This window comes from Artibeus jamaicensis, unplaced genomic scaffold (genome assembly GCF_021234435.1).
Source record: "Artibeus jamaicensis isolate MK-2021 breed Jamaican fruit bat unplaced genomic scaffold, CSHL_Jam_final contig_519, whole genome shotgun sequence".
Lineage (NCBI taxonomy): Eukaryota > Metazoa > Chordata > Mammalia > Chiroptera > Phyllostomidae > Artibeus > Artibeus jamaicensis.
The window spans coordinates 40,457,313-40,478,498 of NW_026521871.1; the positions used below are offsets into that span (position 1 = coordinate 40,457,313).

Consider the following 21,186-nt stretch of genomic DNA (forward strand, 5'->3'; position numbering starts at 1 on the left):
TTGGTGGGGAGGACTGGGCTGTGGCCAGTTTCTCAGGGGAGACAAAGACCCCGGGCCCCCTGCTCCCTAGCCTTTTATTGGGTTGTAATACACAGGGATCAAATAGTAGATAACATTTCAAAGATATCTGAGGGCTTACTATGAGTCAATGTCTGTCAGGAAGAGAGTTTTTCAGAAACTTTGGGAGACATACTCATTTCCTCTCAGACCCTATCATATGAATGAAAGCACTCTTAGCAGAGCAGATTTCACAGGTTTATCAGCAAGTCTTTGTGATGCCAGATTTTTCCCCAGGACGCACTCTAGCAAGGCAAGGAGCTGCACCTCTCCCCATCAGGTATTCAGGCTTAAGAGGATTAAAGCCAGGAAGCGCTTCTCCCAGAGGACATGGAGACTCAGGCTTTGACAAAGCTGGGGGCGAGAGTCCATTGTTCTTTGTTGCAGCCGCCCCCCCCCCCACCAGTCCTTCCATAAAGGCCTCCCAAGTGATCGAGCCTGGCTTAGGTTGCCCCTGCTGTGAGGGGTCTTACCCGTCATTGACTTCCAACCAAGCTTTGGGGGCAGGGAGGAAACTGAGGCGGCATTTGTTACCAGAGACAGGCTTTGTCTCCTGTGGCTCACATTCCAAAGGTCGCCCCTCACCCTTAGCCACAAGGGATCAAGATACAATCCCTAAAACAAGGCAGAGCGGTCTACAACAGACCCTGCTGCCTTGGGTGCCAGCCCCAGGAGCGGAAAAAAACGTTGACAGGTTGAAGGGCTTCTTACTGCAGCTCCTGCTCAGGGGAGCCCAGGGCCTGAGCAAAGAAGGGGCCATGGACCACAACGTGACAAACATGTGGAGGAAGGAAAATAAGCAACCACAGCAAGAGCCTCACTGGCACAGTCCCCTGCACACACGGACACTTGCAGCATTGGCACCCCTTTTTCAAGCTATGCTCAAACGTAAACTTCAGTATCAAAATAACTTAAAGGTCACTGGCAGGAAAAATAAAAGCCTGTATTCTGACTTGAATGATAGTAATATCGCCACCACTAACAGTAATAAATGCAATTACACAGATTAATAAGAAAAAATTTAAGGCACATATTATTTCCTATTCTGAATTAATGACATTTTCATCTATAGTGTCAACATCAGAATGCTAAAGAAATTAGGTATAAGCACTCAACTGCCACTTATGCAAAGATCAGAATATAAACTTAAAGAATTGCAAAGAGAGCTTTTTGATACCTCTGGTCTTGTAATACATACAATAAACTATGGATTAGGCCTTTGGAAAATCAGTTATATTGACTTATTTTAATTTTAAGATATAGAAATGCAAATATGTAACTATTTTTTAGTGAAATATTCCATGTAGCCATTCATATTTTCCTAACTTAAGATGAATGCTCCTTCAGACCAGCATGAACGACTCCAGACTGCCCTGTCTGAGCGAATCACGAAGAGGCTGAAAGAGTCACACTCACCTGAGAGAGCAGAGCCAGCTCCTGGTGACAGGTGGCAGCGTTCCGGTTGGCCTCCATAAAGTACCTCTGTGTGCGCCTCCGTTCCCGCTCCAGTTTCTTTTCCAAGGCCAGCTGGGACGCAGATAAGCTGTCCAAATACTTCATCATGACATCCGATATCACGGAGCTGACTTCCACGATATCTGGGCGGGCTTCCGCATCAGGAGTGAGGCACCTAGGGGAAGAGGCGTTAATTACCACACTCTGGTCAACGCCGGGACCAGGCCACGGGGCTTGTAGGGCTAAGTTTAAATTCTACTGCGTGTCCACCATGGTGTTTGCACCGAAGAGAGCCTAGGGTGAGGTGGACATCAAGCACAGTTTTGAACCCAAGACTCTTCCAAAGTTTGGGAAGGGGAGGGGAGGCAGCACTGTTCTCCTGGAAACTGGACCGGCAGGCGGGGTTACAGGCTGAGAGTCTCAGGAGGGAGGATGGGTCATCTTCTCCTGTGTGAACTGGTCATTTTCTTTTTTTGTTTGTTTGGGGTTTTTTTTCTTTTTCTTTTTTTAAACTTTATTTAGTTTTTTTTCAAGTACAGTTTTTTGGCTATTTCTCCCATCCCAGCCCCCCCCCCCGGCCCCGTGCTTCCCATCTCCCCCCCATTTCCACCCCCCTTAGTTCTCATCCCCGTGTCCTTCATATTTGTTCCTCCAAATCCCTCCCCTTTTTCCCCCTTAAATTCCCTTCCCTCTCCCCTCTGGTCACTGTCCCCTTGTTCTCTATTTCAGTGTCTTTGTTTTTATTCTGCTTGCTTGTTTGTTTTGTTGTTTAGCTTCCTGTTAAAGGTGAGATCATATGGTATTTGTCTTTCAACACCTGGCCTATTTCACTCAGCATAATGCTTTCCAGTTCCATCCATGCTGTTGCAAAGGGTAGGAGCTCCTTCTTTCTCTCTGCTGCATAGAATTCCATTGTGTATATGTACCACAATTTTCTGATCCATTCATTTACTGACGGGCACCTAGGTTGCTTCCAACTCTTGGCTATTGTTAATTGTGCTGCTATGAACATGTGGTGCATTGGTTCTTTTGGTCATTTTCTAAAATCACCACCAACTCGCTGGTCAGTGAAACGAAGAAGGCACCAATGACACAGGCCCTGATGACCACCCCTGATGCACCAAAAGGAAGAAAGGTTTGGGGCGCGGTGGGTCACAAGTCATCGGTCTTTTCCAGCTGTACAGTGGCAACTGTTAACACAACCTGACCAGGTCTTACAAAACACAAAGTCATAAAAACAAAATGCAACCCAGTTACTTAAGAGGTTTACGATGTTTGTAGTAAATTCTTTAAAAAGTAGCTAATTTGGCTTGCTAATATCTTCTGTAATTTTGGACTTAGGAAATAACAACCAGCTTAGTAAAGGCAGTATTGTTTGTGTCACAGCTAAACACTAGAAGGAGGCCATTCTAGATGCCAGGGGCCAATCAGCAAGATCAAGGGCAGCATCGTGAAATACTTCTGGCACTTACTATAGTACTTTCTCTATTTTTTAAATTCAAATTTACTCACTTCACTGAAGTTATGTGTGCTTCTCAGTCATATTTAACTTGTTTGGACTTTGAGAAAAAAATCTAATTTTCATATCTTGCATTGGTCTTAGCAACCCATAGTTCATACACCTTTTGCCACTGCTGATGTCTCCAGGCAAGACTTAAGAATTATCACACGTAATTATTCTTCAGAACAGAGGTCAAAATAAGCCTCTGACTTGTTAATATCTCATTGCTCCTTCTTACTGTTATTGACCATGAGTAAACTACACGTGTCCCAATCAGATTTTAAGACATTGCTATTTTATGCTTTGCCTTTATGCTGCTTCTTTTTAAATTCTACGGCAGTTGGCTTATGCTGTGGTTATGGTCAGCACTCACACATCTTCTGAATTCATACTCAATAAAAGTCAGTCTATGAAATTTAATATATACGAAATAAGACAGACTGTGGGCATGGGGACAGGCACATAATCTGTGGGGTTTCCTGTATGAAGTGAAAATGTGGGAGCACAGCAAGGAGTGGCAAAGTCAATCTCCTTTCCACAGTACAGCATCCTGATGGTAGACGGGAGACCCCAGGGTTGCAACCTCCTGGCTGCAGGATGCACTTGGTACCTGGCCTGCAGGTGCACAAGAGGCCCCCTCTGAATCACCCTCCAAACACACCGTGGTGCTGCCAGCCCGGTCGGGGACGACCTCTTCGTGGCCTTGGCCCAAGGCACAGGAGGGCACATGCTCCACCCCGGCCCGTCCTTCCCTGCAGCGACACCCCACAGGGGAGGAGGGTACAGGAGGAACACAGGCCTCCCTGCTGCCACACCCCACCGCCACACCGGGCACAGGGGCAGGGAGAGGGAGCCGAGGCAGGTGGAGGCCCCGGGCGCTGGGAGCATTTGTGCCAGGGAGGCGGGGGTGGGGGCAGGCAGGAGCTGAGGCACCAAGCCCCCAATACGCATGCCCCTGCCCCATCACATTTCACTTCCAAAAGACAAATTCAAACGTAAAATTGTTGACCTGGGGGCGGAGCCTTGGACCCGGAGCACAGGGCTGACTGGAGAGCAGGGGGGGGGGGGCCTGTGCACTGGTCGTAAACACAGAAAGCTGGCTTTGGGAGGCATATTTGTATTCAAGTTCCTTGCTTTTGTTCATAATCACAAAAGAAGCTAAGTGTTAAATTTCGCCTTTTAATTAAATCAAGTTCTTCTTCTACTCTCACTTAATTAGCAAAAGGGATTAAAGCTGGTAAAAAAAAAATGTAATGTTTGGTTGGTCATGACCTCGTGTTGGTTATGACTGCTATGTAAGAGGAAAAAAAAAAACTCCCAGCATCTTGGCCTTTCCTTAGTGCAGATATTCTAAATTCTTAGTCTGCAGACATTTAAACTGATTTAGCATAATATTAGCAGTTGAATTATCAGCTGAGATTCATTTAAATCAAAAAGGCAGCCTAAGCTAATTTTACAAATTACAAGAGTACGCAGTTCTAGTTTATGGTCAACGGGAACCAGGATGGCGGCTGTGCTGGCGTTTACTCATCTCCTCTCCCAGAGCTGCCCCCGCACCGCCTCCCCGCCCCGTAGGTGCCACCTGGGAGATACAGTGTAGTGTTGTGATTAGGTCTGCAGGCTCTGAGTCACATTGCTGGGGTTTCAGTCCTGGCTCATCCTTCGTTAACTCCCATCTTGGGCAGGACTAGGCATCCATGAAATGGGACCATCAGAGTGTCCAGCTCATCAGGCTGGTGCGCTGATTAAAGGAAGCCATCCCTGTGAAGTGCTGACCGGTGGTAACAGCTCCACAGATGGAAAAGAAAATCCACAGCTTTATTTCTCTTCCATCCCCTCCCACATTCATCCAACGGTAAGTCCCACAGCTCTTACCTCCTAACTGATTTTCGGATCTGTGTCCTTCCGCTCTAATACCATGACCATTGGCCTATTTCATCATCACTTGCTTGGACTACTGAAGTAGTCCCCTAAATGACACGCTCGCCTCTTGTCTACCTCTGCTGCATACTGTGGATGGCTACCAGAATAACATTCCAAAACTGATTTCATCTCCTCTGCTCAGAGTTGCTCAATAGCCCCTCAAAGGCCCAAAAGGACAAAATTAAAATTCCCAGCATGCCACGCAAGCCCCCTGTTGAGCCAGTCCTTACCTCCCTCCACAGCCTCACCCCCTCTCCTCCCCTCCCCCAACAGTACAACCAATGCTCCTACCTGTCCTTTCCCGAATAGCTGTGGCTTTCCTGTGCTCCCACTTCTTTCCTTATTTTATGCCTTCTGTTTGAATCTGTCTTTTGCTGATGGTATCGGCCCTTTCCCAAAGTCCCACTTTTTTCTAAGTCTCTGTTAGGAAGACTTCTTAGACCACTCACAGACAGACTCACTGTCCCCCTTATATATGTTCTCATCACAATGTCTATGTTTAAGTACTTAAACTACCACAATTGTTGTATTGTAATTGTCTGTTTCTGCACTAGAAACTGGAAACTTCTGGAGAGGAGGGACATGTGTCCCTTTCACCATGGTTTCTGTGGCACAGAAAAATGGAATCTCAGTCCTAAGAAGAATTCGGCAAATGAACTAACTAACTAACTTGGCTTAACACCTAAGAAGTTATCTGTCCATAACCCAAAATATTTGGCCACAGACTTTGGGATTTGCAGGTACATCTCCTACCGGAAGTTCTAGTTTAGCTTCATTGCTCTGAAATGTCTCCCTGCTTAGGTATTCCAGAGACGTTCTTAAGAGCAACCCAATGCTTCGATGGTTCTCTAATCAAATGGGCATAAAGTCATGTTCTAGAAGAAAACCTGGGGTGCTCCACTCAGCCCACCCACTTTGCCCCCACTCCGCTTGGAGAGGTCAGAGGAGAAGAATCAGAGAGGGCAGTGTTGGACTACGTTTCATTTGTGTTTAAAGAAACAAAGAGTTGAAGCTGGGATGAAAAATGTAACGATCTGCTTGTCCTGAGAAGGGACTTGAGTGAACTAATTTGTTAGTCTTGTGACTGCCTCTGAAACAGAGGTTCAGCCAGCTTGTGTAACTAGGCAGAGAGAGAGAGAGGCAACTGGAATATTTTGTGCATAATAGGAAAAGTTCTTCCTTTTTAAAAAATAAACAGACAATACTCTCTTGACAGTGTACTGGAAGGTAAAAATAGTAATGCTGGTACTGCACACAGCAATGAAGTGCATTTATTTTCTGCCCCAAACTCTTCAGGGTTGCTATGATATTCTCTCAATTTAGAAGCCTGTTTTTTTAAAAAAAATAGTTCCAATGACCAAATATGCTTGAACACCACCTGAACAAACAGGTCAGAGGAAAGACGCCACAGACTGGAAATACAAACTGTGTGAGCTGCACCCGACCAGACGTGGGAAGTAAAGGTGAGAAGACAGTGCGGCAGATGAAGGAGGAGGATATGTGTGACTGGACGCAACACCACGTGTAAAATTGGGAAGGAGTCTGGTGGACTTCCTCGACAATGGGTGCCTAGCTCTCAAAAGCTCTGCAATAGTACTAACACCTGGCTCCGAGCCTGGTTTGCTGAGTCATAAATGATCATTAAGGCCACTTTGGTCTTGAGGTGTCCCTCGTAGCAATTGCCTGAAGGAAACAGGAAATTGAATTTGTTCTCTGATTCTTTGGGAACTAAATTTTTAAAGACTAAAAATCCAAAGCAAATTAAATATGTGAGTGCATGCAACTCATGACTGATTTTGTTTTTTATGTCAAATTTTCCAAAGATAAAACTTTATTTGTGGTGTGAACCCAGACAATGAGTCTTGAATAACTTTAAAAGAAAACAACATCTGTTACAGAATGCAGGCTGCAATCTTAATTTATGGTTGTCTATAAAATGAATTGTCAATTCTTATTATGGCATCTTATTATTTTAGATAAAAATTATCCTCAAAAACATTTAATCTAGAATCTCTTAATAGTGATCATTCATTCTCTTAAACCTCCCGGTGACAGGGAACTCACTCCTGCCACGCAGCTTGCTCCGCTCTGTACTATCTCTACTTCTGACACATACTTCCTAACAGTGAGCCGACCTTGGCCTCCAGGGATTTCTATTCATGGTCTTGGCTCCATTTTCTCAAATCCCACAGAATAAATCCAATTGCTTTCATATTTTCAATGTCATTACATTGTTCCAATTAACTAAAGTACTTTTTAATCCTCTGTGATCACACCCCGGAGCCTGTTGACTCGATACCAACCCTTGTTGATGGAGAGATGTGGCAACAACCCCATGTCTCTCCATCAGCACCAGCCCCACTCCAGTCAAAGCCACCACCATCTCTCAGGGGACAGCTGGACCTCCTTCTCCCTCCCGCACTCATTCCCTCCAGTCTGCCCCCCCATAGAGCATCCAGCATGATCTTTGCTAAAGAGGACATTTTCACTCAGTCCCAGCCTGTTCATCACCCTTTAGTCTGCTCCTCGGTACTCAAGATAAAAATTCAAAACTCCACTGAATTCAAAATTCGATGTGGCCTCCAGGACTGGCCAGTGTGGCCCCGTCAGCCTCCCCGGGCCCAGTCATTTGCTCACTATCCTCTCGCTGACTTAACATGCTACACCACTAATTTCTCCAGTTCCTCAACGCAGCAAGCTCCGTCCGCTAGGAAAGCCTTCACAGGTGCTGGCTGTTGAAATGCTTTCTCTGGTCTGCTTCCTACTTGAGAGTTAGTCATTGTTCGGGTCTCAGACTCCACGTCCCTTCTTCACAGACACTCTTCCCAAATCCCCGCACTCAGCCAAGTTCCTCTATAGTCTCTCATTGCCCCCTTTACTATCCTTCACCGAATTTACCACCACTTGCTTTATCGACTTAACTCCATAAATATTATTATTAATAACAACAGCTAGTTTCATTGAGTGCTCACTACATGCTGCGCTCTGTGCTCAGGGCATCAGAAGCATTATCTTATTTAGGCTTTGGAACAAGCCCATGAGTAGTTACTATTGCTGCCCATTTATCACAGGTGAGAGAAGTGGGGCTGGGAACCTAAGGTGAGTGGACGAGTAGGGATTTGAATGCAGTGGACTCCAGAGCCTATGGATGCTGTTAACCTTTCCATGATAATGTTGACACATGACTCTGCTGTCAGCCTCTTAGCCCCAAGAGGCATGGCTACCAATAGCCAGGGAGCCTATCTGAAGCAAATTAGAGTCCTGTCTGCCTGGTGCCACAAAAATCAGAATCATGTCTCTGTTCTTTTGATCTACACTACCCCTCCCCTGTTCCTTGTGGCAATCAAATTTCTATGAAAAGGAGAAATTATGTAAGTAAATCTGCTACTCGTGTCTTGACACCTCTGGAGACTTCTTGAATTTTTAAGGCACTTCACAGAAAACAAATAGCAGAGAACAGGAACAACTGTGGAGATGAGCACTTTAAATACATTTGTCTGGATTCATTAGCAACAAGGCACGATCGGTACACAGAATTCAGATGATTTAGAAAGGGGTTTCAGCTCATTTCCCACAACTGCCAGCGTTGTTCGGGATGTACCATGTGCTGAGCTCTGCGCTAAGTGATTTGCAAACACTGCTTCGTAAAATAATCACACCAACCTCATGAGGTTGGCACTATGAGGGTCCCCATTTACTGAATGAGGAAACAGGGGTACAGAAAGAGCATTCAAATTGTTTGTTCAGGGTCCACCATTAGTGCAACTTAGCCCCCGCGGGGCCTGAGGCTCCGGTTCAGTAGGACAGCACTGTGCTGGACAAGGAAAGACTCCAGATATAACCCTGCAAACACGTGATGAGTACCTGTTAGTGCTGGACAATGGGCCAGGAGGAGGAGAAGCCAAAGGGCAAGGGGCGCAGCCACAGTAACAAGTCTATGACATCGCACCAGAGGTGGTCCCAGGACAGACGCAGAGACCAGCTTTCAGGGAGCTGGGCAGGGATACAGGTAAAGATTCCATCTGGGGTGACTCAGGGTTTCCATGATAATGGTGAGGATTTGACTCACTTCAGTGAGGCAGAGAAATAATCTTGGACCGACTTAAGTGCATACAGTGGTCTAGAAGTAACAATCAGCCAGATAAGTGAGAGACAGATAAGTAGACTCTCAACAAACCAGTGTTTGTTACTTCACTGGTTTGTTGAGGGTCTACTTTGTGCCAGGCATTGCTTTGGGCACTGAACAGGTACGAGCTAAATGAAAGAGGTCCCTGCTCTTGAGCTTTCATTCTGGTGGGGACAGAGAGACAGTAAAGAGACAAGTCCACAGCCCCATGTGTAACATGTCAGGGTGTCAGGCACTGTGAGCGTCACAAAGCAGGCGAGGGGATGAGAGCGTGTGGAGAGGCCTCGGGGGGCATCGGGGGGGTCTCCTGGCAGAGGTGCATGTCAGCAGGAACCCAGGGGAGGCGAAGGTCTGCGCCATGCTTGTTTCAGAGGAGAGAGTTCCAGAAGAGCAAGGACAGAGGTCCAGAGGGAGGGTGCCCGCCAGGACGAACAGGGAGTTCCCTACGCCTGCAGGGAGGGACGAGGGGGAAAGTGGGAGAGGACGGGAGGGAGGTCTGCTGGGACAAGCCCTGTGGGGTCAGAACTTTGCAAAAGGATAATGCCTTTCATTGAACTCCTCCAATAGTGATAGCTGGACAAATTCTTCCTTTCTGTGAAAATTTATGATACAATATAACACTACTGATTTAAAAGTCAAAATGAAAAATGCTTACAATTTTATCATCTAACATGGCCTTTTTCCATTTCATAGGTTCTTGTCCAGTCTTTTTTCCACATTCATGCATATTTTGAGGGTTTTTGTCACAGTTATAAACAACTTTACATCCTGTTGTACTTAGGTTCATATTGCATGTGTTTTACAAATTGATACAAAGCCTTCAGAATCATCATTCTAGTGGTCGCATATTTCAAGTGAATGCATCACTCCCTCTTGGACAGCATGGCTTCTAAATAGTCACTGTTACTGATGATGTGCAAGTATTTTTCTACATTTGCATCATTCAGGAGCCCTTCCTCTGCGAGAATATTTACAAAGTGAGTCTTTGCAGATGGGAGGTATTTCTTGAAAATCCCTGCACGTTCACAGTGAGGAGACTAAATTACCTGCTGATGGTGTCTGTCACTTTCTCAGAGTAGATGCCTTCTGGCACTGGTTCATAAACCGCCTCCACTATCTGCAAAACAAACAGAGTGGGGTGATGGCAGTGAGGGGCCATTGATGTCTGTGAGCAGTGATGCCAGGCCACCAGAAAGGACTGAATAATCATTATAGCTTTGTGCACAAAAGTTAATCAGGAACAAAAGCATCCCAACAAATACAAAATTGCCATCAATTAAATACTCCTTGAACTTGGAATTACATTCTTCAAGCTGAGCTAAAGTTAAGCTCAGATTCATATAAATGAAGCGTACGATAATATAATATGCTGGATGGTGGGTAGACCAAATTGCAATTAAGAACAACAGACCGAAAATAATTGGATATATATATTTAATAATTTTCTATAACTAAGGACAAATATAGGGGGAAAGTGACATAGCACATGACATAGATTTAGAAGAAAGGAAAAAATCATAATAAACTGGATCACACGGTTAATAAGACAATGCCTACTGTTAATCAACAGTTTTATTAAAATCACAAAGGTTCTATTGAAGAGGGAAAGGAGTGGCATGGGGAGCAACTCGGGACCCTTTCGCCCCCCAGCATCTTACTTTGGTGGCCAGGGAGAGCATGTTGGTGCTGTAGAAGGGAGGGTTCAGCGTGGCCATCTGGTAAAGGATGCAGCCTGCGGCCCAGACGTCAGCCTTCTCCCCGTATGGTTCGCTCTTCAGAACCTCGGGGCTGGGTAGAAACAAGGATGTTAACAGACACCGAAAAAGGAGAGACCAGCACAGAAAGAAGTCCAATCTGTACTGTACTATACATCTCTCCAAGCTGTAGTTGGAGATATGAGAGAAACACTGAAACTCTTTATCACTGTTTCAAGCAAACATGTTAAAAAGTATCTTTGAATTCCCCCAGACTGGGGATGAATCAGGAGCACAAGCAAGAAATTCCTTTTAAGCACTAGATGCCAGTGGACCATAAACATTGCCTAGTAAGTGTCCAGGGAAGTTTTTATTTGCAGAAACAACCACCCCGCTGTGGTGGATGGAGTTATTGGCCCCAGTTCTTGACTGTTCTGGACATTTTGTACATCTCACATTTGCCGCTTAGTGAGCAGTATTCGTTACCCACCCCTGCCTCTGGTTGTGATAGTGTTGTCTTGTTCGGGCCAAGGGACAGTGCACCAGATCAGGGTCTCAGTCTAAACAGGACTGAAGGCCCCTGTTTGTCCCTCCAGGGACTTCTGTCCACCACCAACAGAATAGCACATCCCAGGTGGCCGCTGCCCCTCTCCCTAGGCCGATAATAAGACACGTGGAGCATATCTGCCCCAGATAAACCAGTAAACCTGCAGCCTAAAGGAGAAGCAACTCAGAAGATCAACAGATCTGAGAGTCTGACAACAAATGCTTATTATTGAATGTCACTAAGGTTTTCTGGTGGTTTCTTATGCAGCATTTTTTATGGGGGAAAAATGGAGATCGCATGGAGGGTTATCAGCAGGGAGGGGGAGGGAAAGAATAGGGGTAAAGGTACAGGGAATAAGTATAAATGATAGGTATGAAATAGACAGGGGGAGGTTAAGAATAGTATGAGAACAGAGAAGCCAAAGAACTTATATGTATGACCCATGAGCATGAACTACGGTGGGGAATGCTGGTGGGAGGGGGGTAAAGAGTAGAGGGGAATTTGGGGGAGAAAAAAATGAAAAAAAACTGTAACAGCATAATCAATAAAATACATTTAAAAAGCTGACTGATACAGCACTTTCCTTTGCTATTCAACTCTAACCTATAAAATAGGGGGAGACTATACTGAACTGAGTTGCTGAAAATGACAATACCCATCACATACATCTTCTCTGAAATTGCGTTTCCAACCTGGACAAGGAGGTTGTCAGACTTTAAAAAAGTTAAGCTGTGAGAGACAGCTTAATGTGGAGAGGACTGCCATGCCCTTAGATATTTTGGACCAACAGAAGTTTCCTATATCATATTTGTAGAATGAAACTCAGCAAAGTGTCTAAAGCACTGAACATCCGCACACCCCAGATCAAGTAGCTTGATAACTGAGTTCTATAGTATGTACTTAGGAGTGTACTGAGCCCTCTAAATTAATGGAGTGGGAATTCATAGTTACCTCGGATGGTGGGTTAAAGTATAAAGAAACTTATGAATCAGTAACAGAACAGAGGAGGTATTGTATAGTTCAGTACTGACTGCCAAGAATAACCAAGGAGTTGCTCTTCTTGTGAGATTATGGACATTTCTGGTGTAAGATTCACATTATGTATTTGTGGAGGGAAGTGTGGTTTCTAGGTCTCTCGGTCATTTTCATATTCAGTGTTTCCAAATTCAATAATATGGCAGTGGAGGAATCTGGGGTGAAATTTTCAGGGCTCTGCAGGTCCCAAGTGAATAAAAACGTGTCTCCTGTTGTCCCTCGATCAACTGCTCACATTTAAAAACAAAAAATGCCTGGCGGCCTCCACAGAAAAATGTTCTTGGCTCACCGCAGACAAATTTCTTATTGTTTTAATCTGAGAACTCGAAAGATGTGGTTCCTCTTTCCAAAAGCCAGTGGAGCAGGTGCTCTGAGCCCACGGCCCCTGGGACCCTTTTTGCATGTCCTGTTTGCAGTGTGCTCCCCTCTCTACAGGAGCATCTGTACCTCGTTGGAGTGCAGACTTCGTTTCCCCTCACAAGACGATTGCTCAGTATGGGGGGAGGGGCTGTAAGACTAGAGGGGACTCAGTTTCTTTACTCATCATTACATGTCCTCCTTCCCACTGGAGACCACGAGCTGCTCTCGTCCCCACAGGTGTGCCCCCTTTGCAGAGGAGCGCTCTGCAGGGCCTCCCATCCAGAGGTGGGGTCTACTCCTCCACCCCTCGAATCTCGGTGTGACCATGTGACTTGCTTGGGCCACAGAGACATCAGCAAAAGTGATGCAAGGAGACACTTGGAAAGCTCTTACTCTTTGGGACTCACTCTCTCTTTCTGCTCTTGAAAACCCTAGGGGCACCACCAGATGACAGAGGCCAGGCTTGCCACTGGCAGGCCACCACCAGACCTGTGAGCGAAGCCACTGAAAACCAGGTGCCACGATGCCTACAGGAGCCCAGCCAACCCTCTGCTCAGCCATCCCAGCTGGGACCAGCCCAGTTTGCCAGCACACCATGTATGGAGGGGGGTGGGGGGCTGGGGAATGGTTATTGTATTAAACCACTACGTTCTGAGGTAGTTTGTCAAAGTCAACTGATATAATAGCTTTTGCCGGATTCTCAAAGCTGCGCAAAGGTCTCTCAAAAAGACTGAGAATCCCTTCTCTGGAAGAGAATACAAAAAAGAAATAAAAGACAAACAGCACAGCTGCGAACTATCACTTTGCTTCTGGGATCAGACTTTAATTAACCTCTACGCTAAGAGTTTCATAATCACAACTGAAAGCAATGACAAACTAAAAATAGAATCTGATTTCTGGAAGGAACAACCAAATGTTCTCTTATAGCCTGAACTGTGTCCCCCAAATTTTTTATGTGGCAGTCCCAACTCCCAATACCTCAGGAAGAAACCATATTTAGAGAAAATATGGTTATGGAAGAAACCATATTTAGAGAAAGGTATGTGCGAGATGAATAAATGAAGAAGATGCCATTAGGATGGGCCCTAATCCAGTAAGACCGGTGTTCCAACATGAAGAGGAAGAGACACCTGTGTCCATGGAACGACCACGAGAAGAGGCAGCAAGAGGGCCGGGTTTCCCCTGAAGCTGGGACATGACGTTTCAGAGAGAGCAGGAGGAGAGCACTGATCTCAGACAGAATTCCAGAGCTAGAATCGAAGAGCTGGGTGAGGGGGAAAATCGGGGGTCACTAACAGCCAATGGAGAAGAGATCTGGGGCAGTGTCAGGGCCAATACATTAAAAAGTAAGTTTAGTTTTCTGATTATGGCTAGCAAACCTTCATCTCCCTAGACTGCCTTAAGAAAAAAAAAAAAAAAGAAGTGATTTGTCATTGTAAACTACAACAAAATGTAAATTTTGAAAGAATATAAATCATCTCTCTGAGAACACAAGACCCACTCTTTGTTCAATCAAGGAAGCAAAAGTCCATATGAATTCACGAGGACAAAAATTTAACCTGAAGTGACATAATTAAGCCTATGTGCCAATAACTAGTTTATTTAGACATAAAAGTAAGTGATACCATATCTTGGAATGGTTCAACACAGAGCATTTAGCAATATAGGATGGCTAAAACACACACGTGCATACAGTGCATGTGCGTGTGTGTGCACATGTGTGCCTGTCCATTTAAGGTTTATGAAAGTGGGTAAAATGTTTGTGAGAAATGGCTCGGAAAGCGATCACTGTGGTAGGATGGGAGTTATTGAACATTAAAGGAGATGCAGGCCGTTGGAAGGACTCAGAGGGCCCAAGTCCTGGGTGCCTGTTCTGGGAAAGAGTGAGCACTATGACATTCAGATACTCGGTGAGATGAGCAGAGCTTGGCAAAGAGGACTATAGGCAGGATGACGCGTGGAGCTGCAGGGTGCATCCATGTTCTGACCTTTTTCTAGGGAGCCCTAAAGGCATTGATAGAATATGGTCTAGTCCCACTGCAGCCCCAGAAGTTGAAGGGCATTCTGATCAGTGCAAGTGGTGGTCTGCGCAATGAAGGGTGAAGGGGCTGAGCTGGAGGAGGAACAGAGAGGATGTCTCCGCTAATGCGATGGCCAAGGGAATGGGGAGAAGAGGAAATCCACGGGGGGGGGGGGGGGGGTGGGATTAGGGACGGGGAAGACCACCTCACCTTTCAGGTTCCCAAGCATCCGGCTTGGGTGATAGGGTGAATATCTGTGTCATTAACATAGACAGAGGGGGAGTGGGGGGTGAGGAACGAAATCACTTTGGAGCACATCGATTCACGCCGTGAGAGCCACAATCAGGGACACACAACGGGCACCACCACTCTGGGTGTTGAGAGCCGCAAAGCCAACACCACAGAAATACTCCCACCTCACAGATGCCTGCTGCCATTGAGCAGATAATTAAAAGATTTGATATCTAAACAGCTTTGATTGTTCTAAACACAAGGTTCTTACAGAGAAAAAAGAGAATTAGATAACACACTCAAGACCCGGGGACAATACACTGTGTCACTGCAGGGAACTGGCCACACCTTTCCGGCAAACCGGAGGGCCTGCCTGGACCCAGCTGCATCTAGGGTGAGCAGCCTCGGCCGGCGAAAACCCAGAACACCAGTTCAATGTCCATAGCTAAACAACTGCGACACCCAGGACACACTCCTACCAAAACAAACACAATATTTGAAATCCAAGTTTCACTGGGCATCTCGTATCTCATTCCGGTTGCAATGCTCCTTGTGTGCTCTCTCCTTCATTGGTGCTCAAGTCACCCTCTTACAGAGAAGTACACGCAAAGCTCGTTATGCATTAAATATGATTTTGCTGCACTTACTTTAGAAAAATAACAGCAGTGTATCCATTGGGGCACTTGGGCCCTTCCTCTAAAAGAATCATATTTCTCTTGTGTTGCGTAAAGATGTAGAGATGTGTCTTAACACCAATGCAATCAATGATTAGAAGGTTATTTTAAATATAAGCAGCACCTTAAGGTATAAAACACATACGCATATATGAAATGTTAAGTCCAGCCTCAATTTTTGCAATGAGACCATATGTCACCGGTAAATGTTTTAGTTAAATAATAAATAAACTGGACTATGATCTGCCAGAATAGCCTCATTGGCTCCACAGGTCGAGGTGGGCCCTGACTGGTTTCTAGACGCCAAACCTTCCCACTGGGTCCCCTGCCGCCTGTGGGTTAGGAAGAGGTAGGATTCAGAACCCCGAGTGACGGGTGATGGACCAGAGTGGCAAGACACTCCAGCTGGAACACTTATCAATACACTTTCCATGAACGAGTGGTAGATGACTCTTAAAACCAAAGCTGACCCATTATTTCACTGATTAATGCAATGCTTCTTTCAGCTAGATAAGCACTTTATACGGAAAAGCGTTTTAACTGGAAAATAAGAGGCCAAGTTATAATCGACTTCCATCTCCATACTAGGACCCGTGAACGCTGCCCAGACAGCACGATTGATTTTAGACACTTCATATGACACTGCAATTTATTAAGAATCTGTTCATGAGATAATAAATGCACAGGGGCCGTGAAAAACACTAAATGCTACACAAATGCAAAGTGGCACTACTATGATTACCTAGAGAAGCCTGCCACCTTTCTTGGGGATTGTGACAATAAGCGGGTCAGATAAAAGCCAGGCAGCACAGCAGACACAGTCAGGAGACGGGATGTCATTTCCTGAATCCTGAGGAGGTCTAAGTGGACAAACAAGCAAATATTTGACCTCTGGCCTATTCAAGTCAAAGTCAAATAGGCCAAGAACCTTTACCACCCTCGACAAAAAACGTTTGTAGTGGTGACAGTGGCATCGGGCTGTCTTTTCCAGCAGGTCCAGTTGGGGAAAATTATGTGTGGTCTGCAAACACTAGTGGCAGCCGACTCACCCCGCCCCCCGCCCCATGTAGACCTCCCTCCTGATCTTCACTCCTGCTTCATGGCAACCCCTCTCTACCATGTTTTTTCTCTCTTCAGCCCCAAGCAATGCCATCCTTTAACATATAGCTCAAGTCCTGCCTATTGGGGGAAGCCTTCTCTTACCAAGCCAGCAAACACACATGGCCTGACACCAGACAGTCTGTATTGTTCCCTAGTCATATTTTCATTTATTCAACAAATAGGTATTGGCCACCTATGATGTGCCAGGCAGGTGTTGGGGACATACCAGTAAACAAAACACCCAAAAAAAGACCCTGGGCTCATGGAGATTACATTCTACTAGGAGAGACCATTAACATATAAATAAATAAATAAAAGTTAATAAGTGCTCTGAAGAAAATAGGTACTTAAAAGAAAAAGTGGATCTCATGAGTTAGCATTTCATTGTTCTGCAGCATCGAGCAACTATTCCACCTTCGGAGGGGCTCGGTGTTTTCATCTTTACAAGAAAAAGAAATTTGTGAGGTATGTTCTGTTCTGGAAGGCGGTGTCCATCCACTGAGGTTTAAAACATCCTGATGGCAGATACACACACAGTTTTAAAACAAAGATTAAATTCATTTTTCAGTATAACCGAAACACTGAGGATAGCATCAACATTATGTTCAAAATTATTGATAGATAGGTTTCTACTCAAAAACAAATTCGTGAGTGCATCAACAATTTTTGATGATGTATTACTTTGGTAGACTTGGAAACTGTTTTCTGTTTAAGATTTTAAAACAAAATAAAGGACTTCTATTCTAAAAGATAGCTAGCACATATTTCAAAGTCATTTTTTAGAATTCATTATTTTTATTTGTAGATGTCTTAGACTGAATCCCAGTGTGTTCCCTCATAAAATGCTGGGCAAATAGATCCTAAATCTGTACCCATCTGTGGCTGAAAGAGACAGGAAATGCTTTCTTCTTTCAGATTTAAACAGAGGTTCCATAGTTCTGTAACTCTGGACACATGAAGCCCTTTGGCCATGGCTGCTCACAGCTTTCTCATGAAGGATTTTACTCTGTCTCCTGATTCCCAGCAAGTAAACCATTTGCTGAACCCCAACAAAGAAAGCACAGGGTCAGTGTGATGTCAGGAGTATAAAGAAGCTCCTGAGGCCAGTACCTGCATCTCACAGTTAGTGATCTCGACTTTTGTGTTAAACACTGTGGGGATTCCTGCAAAACCAGTGATGAGGAAATGGGAGGGAGGGATTAAAACAGGGAGACTCCCTGGACAGAAAGCATTGGATAATGACTGCCTGGTTGACAATGAGCTAAAAACCACAGCATGATATAATATCGAGTCCAGGGCTACACATGAGGAATCTTCAAAGTAACTTCCCTAAAATCAGAAGGTGGAAGAAAAAATGTAGAGGAATAAAGAAGAAAGAGATTTCCAAGAGGAAGAGAGGAGGAATGTTAAGTCATGTTTTGTAACAACTGCTCTTTGCTGTCTGTAACAGACATGACAAGAAACTTGATTTTCTGGCTGCTTCGTTTTGCTAACATTCTGGTTTGCCACAACTGATTACTATCTCTACCGATCTGACTAAAAACTAAGATTTTTTTTTTTTTACAAAAAAGCAATTGTTCAATTCATGACTCAATGCAAAGCATGACTTCTAAAAGTCAAGGAATGAGGGTCCATTTTCACTACCATCTCACCTGTCCCAAACCGCTGATTTCCCTCCTCCTTAGGCAAGGACTAAATGTCTACCTCAGCGTCTCTTACTCAAGCCACTGAAGTGGAAGGTGGGCAGCTTTTACTTTCTGCACAATCTTCTCCCTTGAAAATTTCCATATTCCAACTCCCAACACAGCCAAAATTAATCCTAGCAATCTGAACATTTATAAAAAGAATCACTTCTCTCCTTAAGTACAATAACTACAGATTTCCAAAACAAAGAAATAAAGCACCTTATGCAGTTCCACTTAGCAATTAACTGCTACCAGTACAGCCGCGGAGGCCAGCTCCCAACTGAGAAAATACAATCAATTCATCGAAGAACCTGGTGGGGCTGGACGGAACGACACCGTGTCACTGTGAGATGATTTTCTTTGCACTTCAGTGTCCTTTCCCATGCAACAGGAAAACGACCTGTACTGTGTGTTGTAAGGAATGCCACATTCAACACATTTTCAAGATATAAGGCCCAGAACGCCATATTTACTCAAATAATTGATGCTTCTGCCCTTTCCTCAGATGTTGGCAGTTTAAATGGGAGAAAGGGCGAGAGAGAAACAGAAAAAATGGAATGATGATTGTACTTGGCTTTGTTTACCACATTTAGCAATTGTCACCTTAATTTATTGTACCGACACTGGGAGGTTCTGTGGTTTTAATATGCTAACCAGATCTCTTAAACAGTTTCCTCTCCTTTCTCAAAATCATAAAAAGTATAAACTAACAAGCTTTGTGAATGAGTTCATTTCTGAGGAAGAGAAACAGTGATTCCCGAGAGAAAGTTCCAAGAATCCAGACAGAATCGTTACAAAGTCCATACAATAAGAAATAATAAAGTGAGTGAGGGCCAAAGCAAAAATGGGGATTCACAATACTGCACTACAATAAAACAATGGAAACGTTTGAGATGGACAAACCAGAAAGTATTTAGTGCATGATAGCCACGTCCACTGACAAAATGAACAACTGAAAATAAAGATTCCTAAACCATGCAGAGCTGAACTAAATTATACAAAAATAAAGGAGAAACTGTTACAAATATAAAGATCACTGTTATGGACTGAATATTTGTGCTCTTCCACCGCCCCGCACAGACCTGTACCCTGAGACCCTGACCTCCAGCGTGCTAGTGTTAGGAGAAAGGGCCTTTGGGAGACGCAGGCAGAGCCCTTGTGAATGATTGGCGCCCTTTAAAAAGAAAGCCCCAGAAAGCTCTCTTGTCCCTTCCCACATGCAAGGACACAATGACAAGGCAGTCACCCAAGAACGAGAAAGCAGATCTTCACCAGGTTCTGAATCTACCCCTCCACGCTCTTAGATTTCCCAGTCTCCAGATGATAAAATACACTTCCATTGTTTATAAGCAACAAGTCTAGGTACTCTGTTATAGAGTGCCAGAGTGACTATGATAACCACTGAAGAAACACACAGTCACACACACGCAGTAGCAATGGGAGATCTTGACACACTAATTTATCACTGGCATAAATAAGGATATAGAATATCTGAATACTTTGTCAATAAATATAGTTGAATAAACATATTACGAGCTCTGTGGCCTAAAACAAAACACATTCACTGCATAGAATCTATAAAACTTGAATACATTTTACTACTTATTATGTGTAGCAGACTATTACTTTGGTGACTTGCCAAGAAGCACTTTTACTGGTATGCACGTCCTTGTATAGTCCCTTCATTCATTATTTCTGAGCTTGGCCATATGACTGGCTTTAACCAATGAGATGTCCCAAGTGTGATGCTAACAGAGGCTTGGTACAACATGCTTATATATGAAAGCTGTATTTTTAGAATTCTAAATCTTGGGATGCTCCCTCTCAGAACCAACTACCATATTGTAGGAAGTGAAGTCCAATCTACCCGTGTAACGAAAACACATGGAAAGAAACCAAGGATCCAGCCCATAACCACAGTTGGGCTCCTGGACAAGAGCTGGTACCAACCAGCCTTGGAAGAGACTCCTCCTACCCCAGCTGAGCTGCGTGGAGCAGAGATAAGCCATCATCACAAACTCCCTCCAAATTACATACAGAGTTTGAGCGAATGATTATTGTGGCATTAATCCAATAATCTAGGGTGAATGATTTTCTGAATACAAATAATTTTTTAATTTATCCAGAAATACTGTAACTATATAAGGTATATCCTATGACATAATAAAATTTAAAAAATAAGCTTTTAACAAAGAAAAAACACCAAAGCCTTGTAACATAAAAAATAATTTTATGAATTATTTGTAAGTAAAAGGGATCAAAATTATTATAACTAATGATTTATAAAATAAGGCCCTGGCTAGTGTGGCTCAGTGGACTGAGTGCTGACCTGGGAACCAAAGGGTCACTTGTTCGATTCCCAACCAGGGCATATATCTGGGTTGCAGGCCAGGTCCCAGCAGGGGGTGCATGAGTGGCAACCACACATTGATGAAACCACAAACTTTCTCCACAAATTTGTGGAGAAAACCACAAATTTCTCCCTCCCGTCCCCTCTGTCTAAAAATACATAAATAAAATCTTTAAAAAAACATAAGGACAAAGAGAATGATACATACAAAAACTAATAAATTGATAAATTTTAAAAAGATTGAAATGATTCAAAGTATGTTCTCCAACCACACTGAAATTAGTTATCATTAACAGAAGGAAATTTGAAAAATTCAAAAATCTGTAAAAAAATAAACACACTCCTATATAACCAATGGATCAAAGAAGAAATTAAAAGAGTAACTAGAAAATGCTTTGTAATGAATGGAAACAAAAACACAACACA

The 21,186-nt window shown here is 44.1% G+C and overlaps 1 protein-coding gene across 6 annotated transcripts in view; it reads right to left on the reverse strand.

Annotated features, from left to right (window-relative positions):
- Positions 1 to 21,186, reverse strand: part of NEK10 (NIMA related kinase 10) — a 175,034-nt gene that overhangs the window by 62,795 nt on the left and 91,053 nt on the right. For all 6 annotated transcript variants that reach the window (XM_037135565.2, XM_053669247.1, XM_053669249.1 and 3 more), the window contains 3 exons: positions 10,721 to 10,850; positions 10,109 to 10,179; positions 1,474 to 1,687 (listed from right to left, as the gene is read on the reverse strand). In XM_037135565.2, the coding sequence (XP_036991460.2) occupies positions 1,474 to 1,687; positions 10,109 to 10,179; positions 10,721 to 10,850 (415 nt within the window). The remainder of the gene's footprint in view (positions 1 to 1,473; positions 1,688 to 10,108; positions 10,180 to 10,720; positions 10,851 to 21,186) is intronic.